The 16851-nt window shown below is 36.8% G+C and overlaps 1 protein-coding gene across 1 annotated transcript in view; it reads right to left on the bottom strand.

Annotated features, from left to right (window-relative positions):
• Nucleotides 1-9776: 9776 nt before the first annotated feature.
• LOC106745265 overlaps nt 9777-16851 on the bottom strand; it is a 41190-nt gene continuing 34115 nt past the window's right edge. The window contains exons 5-7 of the mRNA XM_014620717.1: nt 13251-13812; nt 10198-10704; nt 9777-9812 (exon numbers count right to left, since the gene is read on the bottom strand). Of these exons, the coding sequence (XP_014476203.1) occupies nt 9812; nt 10198-10704; nt 13251-13812 (1070 nt within the window). The 3' untranslated portion in view covers nt 9777-9811. The remainder of the gene's footprint in view (nt 9813-10197; nt 10705-13250; nt 13813-16851) is intronic.

Below are 16851 nucleotides of genomic sequence, written 5' to 3' on the forward strand. Positions count from 1 at the left end.
TGCGACTGATAAGATAAGACTTTCGATATGATATTGATTAAATGTTGGAATAAATTCTATGTGTTGGGTTGCAGTTTTGTATACGCGAAATTACTCGCAATGTTGTATCTAGCTGCATGTATTACTGGCTTCATCTTTATACTAATAGATACGTATATTGAATATGAGCTGTAAATAAAAAGCTGTGAATGAACTTCGCGAGAGAATTTACGAAACATTTAATAAAAATCACTGTACAAAATAAATAATATTTTTTTCGGCTGAATGAATATACTTCTTGCGGAAATGTGATTTTATATTTATATTTTTTACAACTTACACAAAACTCGCTTTTGCTGACATTTTTTAAATAAATTACATTTGTTTCAATATATGAAAATGTAAAAATGCATTTGTATGAATGCCAAAAATTTATATTAAAATATGTATGATATAAATGTATGTAAAACTTATATATTTTACCAGTCGTTAATTTATATATACATATCTCTTACCATATATTTTCAGAGTCCATATTCAAGCGAGAAATATTTCTATGCCTTATGATTTCTTCATTAATGTTACGTAAATCCTTCACTTACACGTACACTTTAACATCACTTTGTTCCATCATTTCATTGTTCATCACAGTTCACTCTTTATTGTTGAAAGATGAGGCAGATTTCGAGAGAGTTTTATTTTTGCGAAGAACATCCGAGGAATATTTTACGACAAGATGTTTCGCGAGCTAAGGCACGCTATGTACTGAACAGACGCATGCGTCATGCCGAGTTGTTGCGCTGCACGTGGCCACAGCAGCGGTGACTGTCAGCTGTTGGGCGTCAACAAGTCCCGCTAGAAACGGTTTCTGTTACCAGGATTCTGTTGCCAACAGTTTAAATAGTATTATGATCCATTCGACGGTGAAATCGACAGGTTATGAAATAGTTCATTCGAAAACACATTCGGAAAAACGCCAACTGCCGTTTTGCGATGTTGACAATAATTAACGTGAACAATCGATGACTCGTCATATTCGAGACCTATTTAGGGAATTTATAGAAATTTTGAGGAGTTTAACAGAAAGTTTATTCATTTGATTTAACAGAAAGAACTAAATACATAAAGCTGTATTTATTTAAAAAGAAATATACTTGCTAATGAATATATAAAAAATATAAAAAATAAGCTACAATATGTTAACTGCATTTGTAACATTCATGACGTTGTATAATTAAAATATAAGTTTCTGGTAAAATTAATATTTATAATATAATATAATATAATGTAATATTTATGGTATTTATAATTAATATGTACAACGACCGTGATAGGCACCAGCGACATTGAGCTGAGCGCTATTGATGGAACAAAAACTTGATGAATGATTTATTAAAAATAGACCAACAAGAAGAAAAAAGAAGGTAGAGCGTAAAGAAGGCAGGAAAAGAGAAGAAAAGAGAAGATAGTAAAAGATGAGAGGAAAAGAAAAGAAACCTAAGTTGAGTAGAACAAAGAAGGAAAGAAAAGACTGAAGAAATAAGAAATAGGTAGAAATCCCGTAAAAGAATAAGAAATGAATAGAACACAAGAATAAGAACAAACATGAGAGAAATATTACGGAAAGAGAAAAAATAAGAAGAAAAGAGAAGAAATAAGAGAAGTAGAAAAGAAAGAGCTAAAATAGGAGGAGAAAGGTGAAAAGAAGAGTGACGAGGAGTGGAGAACAGACGGAAAGACAGGGAAACAAAATAAACAAGAGTGTTGGTTAATGGGGATTTCTTACGCAGCTCATTCTGTAGAAAAAGGCATTATAATGCCAAGGCACAGATGTGAACATATAGTAGATGTAGATGGTGCGCTGTATAAATTGAAAGGCTACCACTTTCATAAGCTAAAGGCTTCCTTTCACCTGCCAAGCCGATTAGTACGTTTACTTACTGTAAATGTGCTAGCGATTGGTACAGTTATTTTTACAACGCGTCTGCTCGTGTTGTAAATCGAATGTAAAAATATGAAAACGTAAAAAGCAAGTCCGATTTTTTTTCTTTTAAATTAATATGACTTTATTTTAAATTAATATGACGCTTGAAAAAACGATGAAAAATGAAATAAATTTCAATAGTTTTAATATTCTTTTTCCTTGCAGTGAACTCTCATTCGAAAAATGTGACAGTCAAGTTATTCAAATTGGAACGACTTTTCATTTTTGTGGAGTTCTCCCACTCTGTGGAATGATGTTTTACTTGAACAATAGAGTGACTACTAAATCACTTGAATTGAAATGATTTTTCGTTCTTACGGATTGAGAAAGACTTTTATTTCGTACTGTGGAATGGATATTTTCATTTTCCACATTGAATCTAACAATAAAGGTTATAAATAAGATGATCGAGTTTTTCCAATTTGAATCTAACAATAAAGGTTATAAATAAGATGATCGAGTTTTACAGTAATTATCGTATCGCTGTTGTGTGATTTTTTTCAGCATTTTTTCTTACGTTTCAGAAAACGATATACTGAAGACCAAAATTATTTTGTTAGCAATATTATACTAGTATTGCATATACGCTGTATTTATAATACGGGTATTATAAAAATTTTGGTATAATACTAGTGTTCGATGTCAAATACCATTAAATACTATAATTTTGTATTATAGAAAAGTCACATTATATCGTACTACATATTTCGAATAAAATCTGCATAATATCGATATTATATCGATATTACTAATATTATGTTATTGAATGTAAATATGAAATCAATCAGATTCATAATATAATATGATATTTTACACCGTGTCTATCTGACAATGCATGATATTTTCTTTGTTACGTCCTTTTGTAAATTATGTAAATCCTCCTTCTGTAAATCATGGTTACATTACGAATCTGATTGATTTGATGACATTCAATAATATAATAATAATAACAACGATATAATACTAATATAATATAATATAATACCGATCCTTCATAGCACATCAATATCTCAATAAAGTTACAGTAACCTTAAATTGTGAGATGGTAATATTCCGTGGAGATTAATAAACCTGTTATTAATCTCCTAATAACATGAAAATATTCGTCTAAACTCATTTCATTACCATTCTAGGAATCTTGAACGTAACGTTGTATTAATATTCATACATACCAGTAACCTTATAATGCCGATAAAAAACGTAGCCAACTATTTGCTTACGGTTTGTTAACAATCAAGTACTAATTCCTTGCGAAGTGAAATTGTCTAATCTTGCGTCTACTATACCCTCATTCAACTCATGTTTTGGCGACAGAGTGTGCTGACAGGTATTGCAAGCAGATTGACAACAGAAACCGTGCAGAACCTGCTGCTAAACTGAGCGCAACAGGGTCTGCCACTAATGCCGAAAAAACAGGCAACCATTTGCTTCGATGTGCTTCTTCCGCGAACAACTTTTGTTGGATTTGACTCGTCTTGAAAGACCCATACAGTCGATTGCTATCTTGTTTCGGGCTCATATGCATAGATCCATGATTCGTCACCTGTGTAGATGTTATACACAGCCTTTGATGCACCTTGAACGTATTTTTTCAACATTTCCTTGCACCCATCAACACGAGTCTTCTTTTGAGCGTTTGTCAGATTATGCGGGATCCAACGCGAACAAATTTTTTTACGGACAAATGTTCATGCAATATCTTATTGATGCTTGTCATACTAATGCCCAAAGATGCCTCAATCTCACGGTATGTTACATGACGATCTTGCTTTATCAGTTCACGCACAGCATCGATATTTTCTGGCACAACAACCTATTTTGGACGACCTTCACGGAATTCGTCCTGGAGCGAACGTCGGCCACGATTGAATTCGTTATACCAGTTTTTTACAGTGCTGTAGAATGGTGCTTTCTCGCTGTATAAAGAATTAAGTTCATCGATGCACTCTTGTCTTGATAATCCACTTCGAAAGTTATGAAAAATAATCGCACAAAAATGTTCACGAGTTAATTCCATTTTTTGCCCGACATGAATTTTTCAATTCACTGTAAACAACACAAACCGCGCTCAAATGATAATGTGTTCTTATGTTCTTATGTTCAACAATGTCAAGTTTCCAATGACAACGTCAGATGGCGCCTGGCAACACTTACTGCTACCAAGGCCAGAAATATAAATAGCTACCTATGTATATTCTACCATGTGTAATCGAGGACAGAAATATCATCTTTTAGAGAAGAACATCAAATATTGTTTCATAATTATTCCCTTTTACAATATTTCTAAAGTCACGAATTATATTATATACATGTAAAATTATGATAATTTAATGGCCTCTCCCCTCTCCCCCTCTCACAGACATATTCTTTTTTGCAAGCTTGAGATTTATGAACTCTACTTTGACTTTTTGAATCTTTGAATTTCTGTCTATTTTTTCTTAGAGCCACTTTTCATAGTTTTGATTTTAAGAGAATCATACCAATATGGATTAAACGAGTATCTTGTGTTTACTACAGCGGGACGAAGGAATAGTTTCCAACTTCTATATTTTGAATTCAGTTCCAAAACTTCCAAGGAAGGTAAGGGTGAACTGCGAAAGAAAAAGCCTTGGAAAGCAATGAAATATTCTTGGGAGAATATTCCTTTACTTCTTTTAATGATAAATTTATTTTTCGAAGTAAAGATTATTGTTTACACTTGAAGAGAACAATAGAGAGAGAGAGAGAGAGAGAGAGCGAGAGAGAGAGAGAGAGTTGTGTTTCAACCATTTATTTATACAACAGCGCAATATTATATGCGTTTATGTAATTCTGGTGGTTAAACGTTGCGTATCAATAGAGCAGGCTTATCGATTTGTTACAATTTAGCTCATTAATGTGTCATCGAGGCTTTCATTATTGTAGACGATGACATACAAACGTGACTATTTGGATCTGTGTGAGCGGAAGTGACTGTATTCCCCGCTTCCCGAACGTGCTAGGACACATTTACGGACAAGATAATGGCAAAATAGCTAGCAGGAAATCCTGGAGGATTCTGGCTCATAATCACGAAAGTGACCACGGGATCCGTTGGGATCCGTTCTAGGACCATATTGCCAAGGATCAAAGTGCCGATTTGGTATTTATATATTTCTGATAACTCGCGAACGGTGATATCACATTGGTTATTTTCAATGCATAAAATTCAAATTTATGATGGATATTACGCAGTGAATATTTATTAAATCAATTTTTAAGTAAAGAGGAATGTCCAGTCCCTCGCAATAACTACTGTATAAAATAAAGTCGGGCCAACGAAGTGCGCGCGAGCGACATAAAACAACTGATACATTTTGTTTCAATTAGGGGTTTCGTTTAATCTTAAAATTTGTTGGATCAGAAACGCATTTATTAAAAAGAAACGATACATTATATTTCTATCAAAATATTGTCCACCATTTGCTACAACCTTTTCCCATCTTCCCGACAATAAGTGCATTCCATGATAGAAAAAAGACTTATCTTTAGAGGCAATCCATTTGTCGACGAATTTTTTTATTTTTTCAAAGTTTCGAAAGTTGTGTAGCTTGAAGCGCATGTTGCATTGAAATTGGAACAAGTAAAAATCAGACGGTGCAATGTCTGGAGAATATACAGAGTGGGGCAAGATTTCCCATCAAAGTTCCAATAACTTGTCTTTCACGGACTTTAGCGACATGTACCCTGATATTGTCATGTAAAAAAATCACTATACGTCTTTTGTTCGCGATTAGAAGTCGTTTGTTATCCAATGATTGTTTTAATTTGTTGAGAATAATGATCAGCTGTTATTTGGTTTTAGCAATATTCAATACATTCATAATCTTACCAAATACAGAGCATAATCTTGTTTCCATGAATAGCGTCAATGTTGATTATCTTGGATCTACCCATGATTGTTTTATCTAGCATTATAATATATCCACTTTTCATCGTCAATTACAGCTTGATACAAAAATTGGTTTTTTGTATCCCTTGAAAACAGTGAAACGTAAGTGTTTATAACGATTTCGGATAGAGAACTTGGACAACTGGATAAATGGATGTGGAATCCATTTTCTTTTCTTCCAAATCATTTCTATAACTTTTAAACGATTGAACATGATAGTTTGACCAGTATCCAATTGTTCTGCCAGTTCTTTAAGCGTTTGAGTCGAATTATCATTCAATAATGTATCTAATGACAACCCTCAAAATTAACCGAATACATTACCTGAAAGCGTATAGTTTTGTGTATGTAATCCAACATGTTATTCTGGAATAATATTTAAAAAGAAGAAGGAATAGACATTATAATATAATAATTATTCTCTCTCTCTCTCTCTCTCTCTCACACGTAATGATGGAGTAAGACTTTACCGCGATAATTTTTTTCACTGGAGAAACATTTTTCAAAAAATCTAAAATCTCTCGAAGCTAAAATCTCTAGAAGCGACATTTTGCATCGTAATGAACTCACATCGAAACAATCGTTTTGCGGTTGCATCGAAGACAGATCGCGTTGACAGTTTTGACATCGCGATCGTTAGGGGCTAACATGCGAGGGGGTAAGTATGAGAGAAATGAAGGGAAGGAAAGAGGGCGAATGAATGGGTGAAGGGAGGTGCAAGGGTAGGGAGAAAGGATAAAATCCTTAATTGAAACCGACACGCAGCGGCGGCCGATGTCAGGTTGCAATTTCGTACGACGGAGCCAGTTAAACTTGCGAGTACAATATAATTACCGAAGTTGCCAGTAGCACGTGAAACATCGTCGTTGCCGGTGCAAGACAATGCCCGGATGCTCCTCTTACGACTTCCGGGTAATTCGTCTACCCCCGTCCTGTCTGTATCTACCCCATCCCGCCATCTCTTGCTGCTATCACATCCCTTAGCGTCCACTCTCGACGCTCTGCGACTGCACCATACAAGAGTGATCCAGATTAATTTGAATAAAATTTGAATGAAAAGGTCCAGCACGGAAACAAGCAGGTGAACGGACGAACGGAAGGACCGCGCAAAGATCGATCGTGCGAAAATTGCGCTAGCTTTTACGACGAAATTCCATGGGAATTTTGCGGATTCAAATTAATGCAGTCGCGCCGTCAGCAACGAATATTCTGATATCTCGCCGACGTTAATTTTGCCTGTAGAATGCTGAAATAATTTTGTATGCGTCGCTACCTAAACGGTATCTGATAGTTTTAATATTCGCATGTGGTTAAGCAAAAATAATTATAATATTAAAAATAATAATAATAATCCTACGCAACATAAGAATATATTTGTGTAATTAATTAACGATGTTCTGGAACATGGTTGACGGTCTTCATATTTTTATTTTTCATTTTTCCGACATCACGTACACGTTATCACGGCAAACACGTAGAATTCTGAAATTGTTCTATTATGAGTGCGAGCTGCTAACTTGTTGCACAACATAACTTTCGAAACATGGATATTCCGTTTTGGTGTTGATGGACTTGGTTCACCTGGCATCACCCATGCTTTCGGACGTTTAGGGTTATCGTAGTATATCCATTTTTAATTGCCAGTCACGATACGGTGCAGAAAACTCTTCCTTTGTTGTCGTTGAAGCAGCATCTCGCACGTAACCAAACGTCTTTCCATGTCTCTCTCTTTCAATTTGTATGGCACTCAATTTCCTTCTTTTTGCACCATTCCCATTACGTGTAGACATTTTCCAACAGTGGATCAATTAACATTTAATTCTTTTGACAACTCATCGAGCAATCGACATGGATCTTCTTCGAGTAATGCTTGCAATCCAGCATCTTCAAATTTTTTCGGTGGACGTTCACGTTCTTTGTCACACACGTCGAAATCACTACTGTTGAATCGTCGAAACCATTCTTTACAAATAGTATTCGATGGAGCATATTCATTGTAAATATCTACGAGCAAACAATGTGTTTCCGTAGCACTTTGCTTTGAAATAAAATAATAGAGTAAAACTTCCTGCACATGTTGCTTTTTTGGAATAAATTCCAACATTTTCAACGCAAAAAAATTATTCTTGTTTACACTTCGAACAAATGCCAACTACTAGGGTGAAAAGCTTGAACACACACCTTTCACATATATGTATTGCCGTTTTATCAAACACATAAACAATGCTACTAACGACATCTCTTTACAATGGGCGGAAACTTATTCCTATGCCCAATGAAATCATTCCCAAATTTATAATAATTTATGATATATAATTACAAATACTAAAGTATAATTATAATTTAATAATAAACATAATCAGTATAAATTATTAGGAGTAATGTCGCTTTTTAATACTTATACAAAATTTTATTTTATTTAACATTAGTACTTTCAAAATTTCGCAATAAACACACTAAATGTCAATAAATTTAATTAGTATATAGGTTATGTAATAATAAATCATGTTCACGAACAAGGTGACGATGTATATTTAATCTGAAAAATACGACATTACGTGTGCGTGCGTGCGTGCGTGCGTGCGTGTGCCCCTAATAATTAATATATTAACTACCAAATATGTATTATTTCATAGTTCTCTTTTGACTTGAGAAAAGAATTTTTTATCCCATATGCCAGTTAGTATTGTGTTAATTTGCATAGGTTTTCTGTAAATTTATTTAAATAATAAATAGTTAATTAACATATTAAAGTAACACGCTGATCTTAAAATAATGTTGAGAATAAAGTTTCTTTTACTATCATTTTATAGTAATTAAGATGTATTAATAATTACAAATTATTATGATGATATTAAAATTATTGCAATGAATATTCAAATTTATATAATAATTTGATTTTAGCAAAAAAGAATTAGAAGAAACCAAATAAAAGAAATAAATGCCGAAGTTGCTAGCACTGCCTGATGCGGGGGAACAAATACTATTCTGTTTCAATCGTTCAGCAACCAGCGTGCAGTGTTATTCGTTTGACAAGTATGAATGAAGTAGATATGTATCCAAGCATAAAACAACGCATTATTATTAAATTTCTTACGAAAGAAAACGTGAAACTATCAGAAATTTGTAAAAGACTTAAATGACAGTTTGGTGAGGAAACGTTGTCAGATATAAGCGCCTATAAATGGCGTAAAGCTTTTAGAGATGGCCAAGAACGAATCGAGAATGAACCGCACTCTCGACGCCCGAAAACATCGACAACAAAAGAGGTGGCTAACAGAATTAACACACTTATTCAAAATGATCGTCGAATTACGGTGCGGGATATTGTTTCTACATTCAGTATCAGTGTTGGTAGTGCGCATAACTGTATCAGAAATCAGAAATCAACTTCATTATCGGAAAGTATGCGCACGTTGGATTTCACGAATACTAATGGACGAACACAAACAGACACGCTTGCAGATGGCTCATTCATTATTGGTACAATATGAAGAAAAGGAAGATGCCTTTTTATAGTCACTACTGATGAAATCTAGGTACACTATTTTACCCCAAAAACTAAAAGAGTATCAATGCAATAGCGACCTTCATCTCCAAAACTAAAGAAAGCAAAAACCATTTTTCCAGCAGAAAAATTATGGCTTCATTTTTTTGGGATATGAGAAACGTTTTACACATTGCTTTCTTAACAGAACAGCAGACTATAAACGCCAAATATTACTACAATTTATTGAAAGACCCAGTAAAAACAGCCATCCGAAACAAACGTAAAAATATCAGCATTCTGTTTGTTTATTAAAGGATAATGCGCGTCCTAATGTCACCGCTTATACGATAGCTACAATTCGAAAACTGAAATGGACTGCTCTTCCCCATTCGTTCTACCCGGACTTCGCCCCTTCTGACTTCTATGTGTTTAGGTCCTTAAAAGAGTTTCTAAGGAAGAAAAAGTTTCGTTCGAGAAGAATTTTTTTCTCAAGAAATACGGAAGCTGTCGGAAAGATGGCGCCAGTGCATTGAAAAAGAGACTATATTGGAAACAGATAGTATGTAAATTATTTCTTTTATGTTACTTTTTAAATAAATAATTACGTTATAATTTTAATTGAAACACTCGTACAAATTCAATTCGTACAGACTCACGCTCGTTATGATTGAATACAAGTATAAATTTACGTATTGACACAAAATACGTGTTGGATTCGCCAAAATCAGATAAGAAGGATCTAAAATCTTTCCCAACAAGCTCTCTCTCTCTCTCTCTCTCTCTCTCTTTTTAACTCTATCGTTTTCTAGAATATAAATATCAATAAGTACTCACCATGACGAAGTCTGCGCGGGTATTGTTGGTAGCGTCCCGGGTGGCAGGGACCTCCTCATTTGGCAGCAGGTTCTTCCGTTCGTGGACGTATCTCCGCAACAAGCGACCGGGTTCGCGCACACGTGACGACCAACGGTGACACCGACGCCAACAGTCGCCGTGGTAGTCGCGGCGCCGCCGACAGTGCCGGCAGTAGTAGCGAACTCGACCGTAGATGCGCGCACCTTAGGCCTCAACAATGGCGAAGTAGCGAAGGTCTCCCGCTGATTAGACGTCGTGCTGCTGGAGCTGCTAGAGCCAGGGCTGCCGCCGAGCCGGCTGGACGTGGCATACGCGAACCCACGAAAGCGGAAATGCGTTTGGTACGGATAACCGGCGGGCGGTGGTAGCCGATAATGATGGTGAAAGCCGAGATCGCGACGCATATACGGATCGCCGGGGTCGTTTGCAGGTACATATCGATCTGTCGGTGTGTGTACCGCGGGCGGCACGTACCTGTCCACGTACCTAGACAATTATAGAAAACGGGAACCTTTGAAGCATCAGTCTAATAAAGGATTACATAAGTAGATTGCGAGAGTTCGGTGTGAAATTCGAAAAACAGCTTCAGATCGAAAATAAATGTCTTCGTTGGGGATTTATTAAATTTAAACAAATAGTCCTGCACGTTCTCGCATAATATATTATAGAGATTTGTTCAAATTTGTAGGACTGTTTAAAATAATTTTAATGGCTTACAAGATGAGTCATTTTATAAATGTAGAATTGGAAAATATCTTGAAACGTGACAGAAAATGTGATGGATAACAATAATCTAATAACAATAGTGAATACTTTGAACATAACATGTTTTATTATTCTTAATAAAAAAATATAAGATCAATGATTACATAGGCCTACAAGGTTCAGATACAAGAAGCAGAGTAGTGACTTCCTACATAATTTTGATCGCTGAATCTGAATTCGTTAGCGAAAAATGTCTATCACGTCAGGGTTTTCAGATAAATAGTGTGATATGGGCCAAAAACAGTGATTTTTACCATTTTCAAAGCATTACTATAGTTGACCAAATTATGTTTTTAATATTCTCTCAACGGCTTCTTAAAGCGCTATTTTTTGTCTTAAAATTGCGATTTTTTTTTCGCTAAATTATGAAGGTTTGAAGATAGAAACTTTTTGACGATAAGACTATGCATTGCCGAAATGGTGAAAAATCGACAACTCGGTGAATTATTAAGTAATATTTTGAAAATTAGTATCCGCGAGTTGTTTGAGTCGCTGAACATGACTTTGACGTCAAAAAGTTTTTATCTACAAACCTTCATAACTTAGTGGAAAAAATCGTAGAGAAATAAAAATATCACAATTTTAAGACAAAAGATAGCGCTTTAAGATATCGCTGAGAGAATGTTAAAAACATAATTTGGTCAACCATAGTAACGCCTTGAAAATGGCAAAAATCACTGTTTTTGGCCCATATCACCCCATTTGTCTCAAGAACCTGACGTGATAGGCATTTTTCGCTGACGGATTTGGATTCAGCGACCAATTACGTAGGAAATCAATACTATTCTTCTTGTATCTTTAGGACTTTTAATTTTGTAATCCTGTGTTATTATTTACAGGCTCTTGAGTTTCCAATGAAGAATTCAAAGCCGGTAAAAACTATCACAAAATGATATGTGATTAATTAATTGCAGGAAGATAATAATGTCCGTCGAAATAACGCACATGCTAAGGAATTTTTCGGTCGTCTAATGTGCGCGATGTATTAGATGTACAAATTAGTTCGGTGCCTTTTTCCATAAAATTTAAAATTTATTTACAAAAAGTCAAATACAAGTTTAATGTTCGAAATATTTTCCGTTATTTTCTGTGACTTTATTTCATCTGTCAGGCGGCTGATAAATGCCCTCGCGGAAAAAACTTGGCGGTTTTGACTCAATAAAGTCATGAATGCTTTTTTAGACCTCGTCAACTTTTTTAAAATGCGTATCCACCAGATGATGTTGAAACGACTAAAGTAGGTGATAATTCGACAAGGCTAGATCTGACGAATAAGCTTCATGAGGAAGAATTTCTCAGTGTAATGTATTGGTGAAATCCTTCGTTTCTTTTGCGACATGTGGCCGTGCGTTATCATATAGCAGAATCACCTGCCTAATTCCAATGTCGGCAAAAGGTTTTACAAGTTTTATGGATCATAACACCTTCACCCAAAGCGGAACAAATCATTTCGATAGACTGGCAACGTTTTTATTCTATTGAAGTGCACAAAAGATGCAGTGTCTCAGATGTTTCTTTTCGAACATCGTGATAACTACCGTTTTCTGAAGTTATGTCGGCAAAGTCGCCAACTATTATAGTACTTCTTAAAGCTTAAGGTTGACTTTTTCAAATCACCATAGGACGGGAAAAAAATTTAAATTTGGACCTGAGTTACAGGATATTAAATTATAAGAACACCGAATTAATTTATACACCTAATAATAATTGATTTTTTATGTCTAATCGACCTTGTTTTCTGATTTTATTTAAAACTATATAAACTATATAAACTCTTTCCCTGAAAATTAATTTGACGTCTATACACAGTGTTGTGAAAAATATTGCCTCAGGCAAGAATCGAACTTGAACCATATTTCTCGGTTAAATGCGATAACTAATGTCATCATTATCGTTATTATATATTGATTGTTTCATCGAATATTATTATCTTTCCATAAAATTATTTACAATCATACAATCATTCTTTATTTTATTAATTATTTGCTGTCATCTTGTGGCGGTTCTCAATGACTTCAAATTCTTCATAAAAAGAGATATACAGCTAAAGACTTGACTAACTTTGCAAGCCCTTAATAGAATTAAGATCCACTTATTAGATATTGCCAGATCCAAAGATGAATTTAATTTTCATATTCTTAAATAATAACTAGCGTTGAGTCCCTCATATTAACTCTTTTTTATAAATTAATATATTTTCTTAAATTTAATTTTTATTTCCCTCTCTTCCTCAAAAGGAATTTATATTTTATAAAATCTGCCCTTACCTATCCGGATAGAGCACTTCCGGTGGCGGCTGAGGTATATATCGCTCGACAGGAGTATGCGCGGTTGGAGGCACATAACTCACGCTGGATGAACCGTAGGAACGATCGGTAGACGACGTTGCAACGGCGGTAGTGCAGGAGATGGGTGTTATGCGGCCGGTGAACCTGTCTTTGGGCTTCGGCAAGGACAGATATTTGTCGGCAACGCTGCGCGCTGGCGAGTAGCGATCAGCAGCAGCATGGAAGCGATCACTTCCGGTAGAGGTCTGAAATCGGTCGTTACTGCTTCCGGATGCGAAGTATCGGTCTTGGCCGTACTGATGATCACTTTGGTCACTGACAGAGTAGCGATCGTAGCTGCTTTGAACTGATTTCGAGACTAGGTACTTGTCAATGTTACTCTTCGTATTTTGGTAGCTACTACCGTTGCTGCCGCTGCCACCGCTGCCATTACCGCGGTGAACGCTCGGCGACGCTTCAGGTGATATTGACGCAAAACGATCGCTGGACGCTGATGATTGGGTGCCAGTAGTGGTCATGTAGGGAGAGTGATATCTGGTACCTAAGATTACAAGGATGAAATTCATAATTAATTACTCACGAAAGGACTAATCGCGCAGTGAAGACTTGTCGAGACATGAAACACCATCATTTATCGATGTTAAATGATATTTCTATACAATTTAATATCTCGATTATATAACGCAATATGTAAAAGAAATTTATTTCACGTAGACATCAACGTCCAAGCTCGTACAATTTATAATATTTCTTATTTGATTTTAAACAACGAATCCTCAACTTTTTTCTTTATGACAATATCTTTATATATATATATAAAATATACATATATATATATTGTGACGATGCAAATTTTCGCTCGTCACTCAGGCTGTGGCCTGGCCGAGGAGGAGCCCGAGGCTTCTCGTAAGAGAAGGCGGCCGAGTTACCGATTTTTGGTCCCGTGCGCCGTTTGCGCACGAAGACCTTCGCCCGGACGGAGGGTCGGCGACAGATAGCGGGATGGCCACCTGGCGTTAAAAAAGGCGTAAGGTCCCGCGACCCGGTCGCAGAGCAGGCAGGGAAAGATCCGGTGGAAAACGCGCCCGGGAACCCTGTAAACTACTGCGAACCTAATAGTTGCCGAATGCCGTCCCGGGGAAAGAACAAGCATAAACACACGTCGAGAGAGCAACAACAGACGCGAGGTCCCGCGAGCACCCTTGAGACGCGTGATCTGGCCGACAGCACCAATCGGGGGCCGCATCGCGCGGCGTGATAGATCCTTGCAGCGGCTGCCTCCTGCGTTACGTGACGAGTCCTGCTCGTCACTGTGCGGTCCGACGGCAAGCCTACCGGACGTCCGAGCGAGCGAGGGAGCGTGCGAGCGAACGCTGCCGTGTCGGGGACGAAGTCCAGAAGAGGAGAGGCGAGCTGCCGATGGTGAACGGGTGAGCGAAAACCATGTACAGCCGCGGGTAAAAGACTTAAAGTTGCGTGTAATTCTGAGTAGTTGCCGCCGCTTCTCGGCGGCATGGGCGCGGAAGGAGTACCGGGAAATAACTCGTTGGAGGTTCGTGGCGCCCGGAAGATAGGGTCGCACGGATTTACGAGGTCTAGGAGGCCACGTCGCAGGGCGACAAGGGCCGTGCTCGAGAGAGTCTCGAACGTAGAGATCCCGGAGACTCGGGTGAGGCTCGGTCGCCTTCTCAAGTCATAGGTCGCATAGTCAGCGTAGATTAGAGGTTCCGATTGCATGTGTCGGGGCGTGCGCGGTAGAAAAAGTATAATAGTACGTAGGGATTGCTTTCGGCGAACGGGTACGTCCGACAGTATCGAATCGGCCGGGAGCAGGAACTACTGTCGGGAAGGACCCGGCTGGCGCCCAACGAGGGGGATATATATATGTGTGTGAGTATATTTATTTATTTATTTAGATATATCGGTTTTATAACGTCTTTCGACGTTGTCCGATCCCTAAATGTATATACTTGTAGTGCGAACGCAGATTATACACAAGTATATGAGACCTATAGTTTAATGCCGATTCTAAGCGGCAGTTTAAGGTAGAATTTTCATGACCAAAATACTTTCGGTGTTTTGCCAGTTCATCGGAGAGAAGACACGAGCAGCGTATAAAAATATTTTGGTTCTATCGGGAGGCGAGAACCTGAGATCTCTGTTATAGCAGACCTCCGTCTACTATGCCACGCTCGTTCTCTTATATCAAGTTCTTATTCTCTTATATCAAGTTCTTATTCAATATCTTAATTAATATGTAAAAGTGCGCATTGAGAAAGAGAAAAAGTGATTGGTATTTGTAACTATATTACATAGCAAAATATAATTATAGTCGGAAAACTACTTTAATATAATAAATATAGTAAATATTATCATATCAATATAATATTATAGTATCAGTGATAATATAGCTTCATATTATATTACTATTACCCTTTTTTGTTAGAGTAATAAAACAATATGATTGGTATAAAAATAACTATCCTAGATAGCACATGATATCAATCGTACATACTATTTTCATACTAAATGTACTGTAGAAAAATGTAATATACTAAGAACATCCTTACAACATTTTTCGTAATATATCATATCTCATACATTTTCAAAACATACTCAGAACGTAGAAATTTAATACAACCGCTAGCGGACATTACATGGTAGCATCAAATGATATATATATATATCTATATATATATACGAAATGTTGTAGAAATATTCTCAATATTGTAAAAATCGGAGAAAAAATATACCGGAAGCTGGAATTTGCTGGCCTGGGACCTTCCGCTTTCTGGGCGACTGCTCTTACCACTGAGCTATCCAGACTGCTACGATACACTCTCTCTTTTCCTATTATGTTATTGTCAAGATGATCTTTTATTCCTCGTTTGATCACCTACAGCTCGGCCAGCCTGACAATACATTCGATTCCAAATGTCTTAACATGTATCCGTCATCTACGCTCACTGGCAATTACCGTAACTCCGGACTGTTACTGACTGTAACTGTGTTCCTTCAATGTAACACTAACACAGTCTCATACACGCTCACTCTGTTCTTCATCTAGAGTCATACTCCGAATTATTGCGTTCCGCGGACATTAACTCACTAATTTCAAATTCTCGCGGAATTTGAATAATTAGTTCGAACTTTTCCAAGGATACGCGAGCACACACTTTTGAACTATAAAGATCCTTGCACAATGTCAGGCAATAGGAGCAGAGAATAGCACAGACAATAGATTTCTAACCTATCGGAAACCGTGTATCAATCGCTGTGTTTTTATACACGGTTTCCAATAGGTTGGAAATCTATTGTCTATATTATTCTCTGTTCCTGTTGCTTGACATTGTGCAAGGACTTTAAAAATCGGAGAGAAAAGTATACCGAGAGCTGGAGCTTGCTCTCTAAGCCGGGAATCGAACCCGGGTCTTCCATTTGCCGGGCGACTACTCTTACCGCTGAGCGGTAAGCTCGGTCGAGCAACAGGAACCCTGGTTCTTGCTCCGATACACTCTCATCTTCTTATGTTATTGTCAAGATGATCCTTTATTCCTTGTTTGATCGCCTACAATATATT

Source organism: Dinoponera quadriceps, unplaced genomic scaffold (genome assembly GCF_001313825.1).
Source record: "Dinoponera quadriceps isolate SergipeBrazil2010 unplaced genomic scaffold, ASM131382v1 scaffold1527, whole genome shotgun sequence".
NCBI classification, from domain to species: Eukaryota; Metazoa; Arthropoda; class Insecta; order Hymenoptera; family Formicidae; genus Dinoponera; species Dinoponera quadriceps.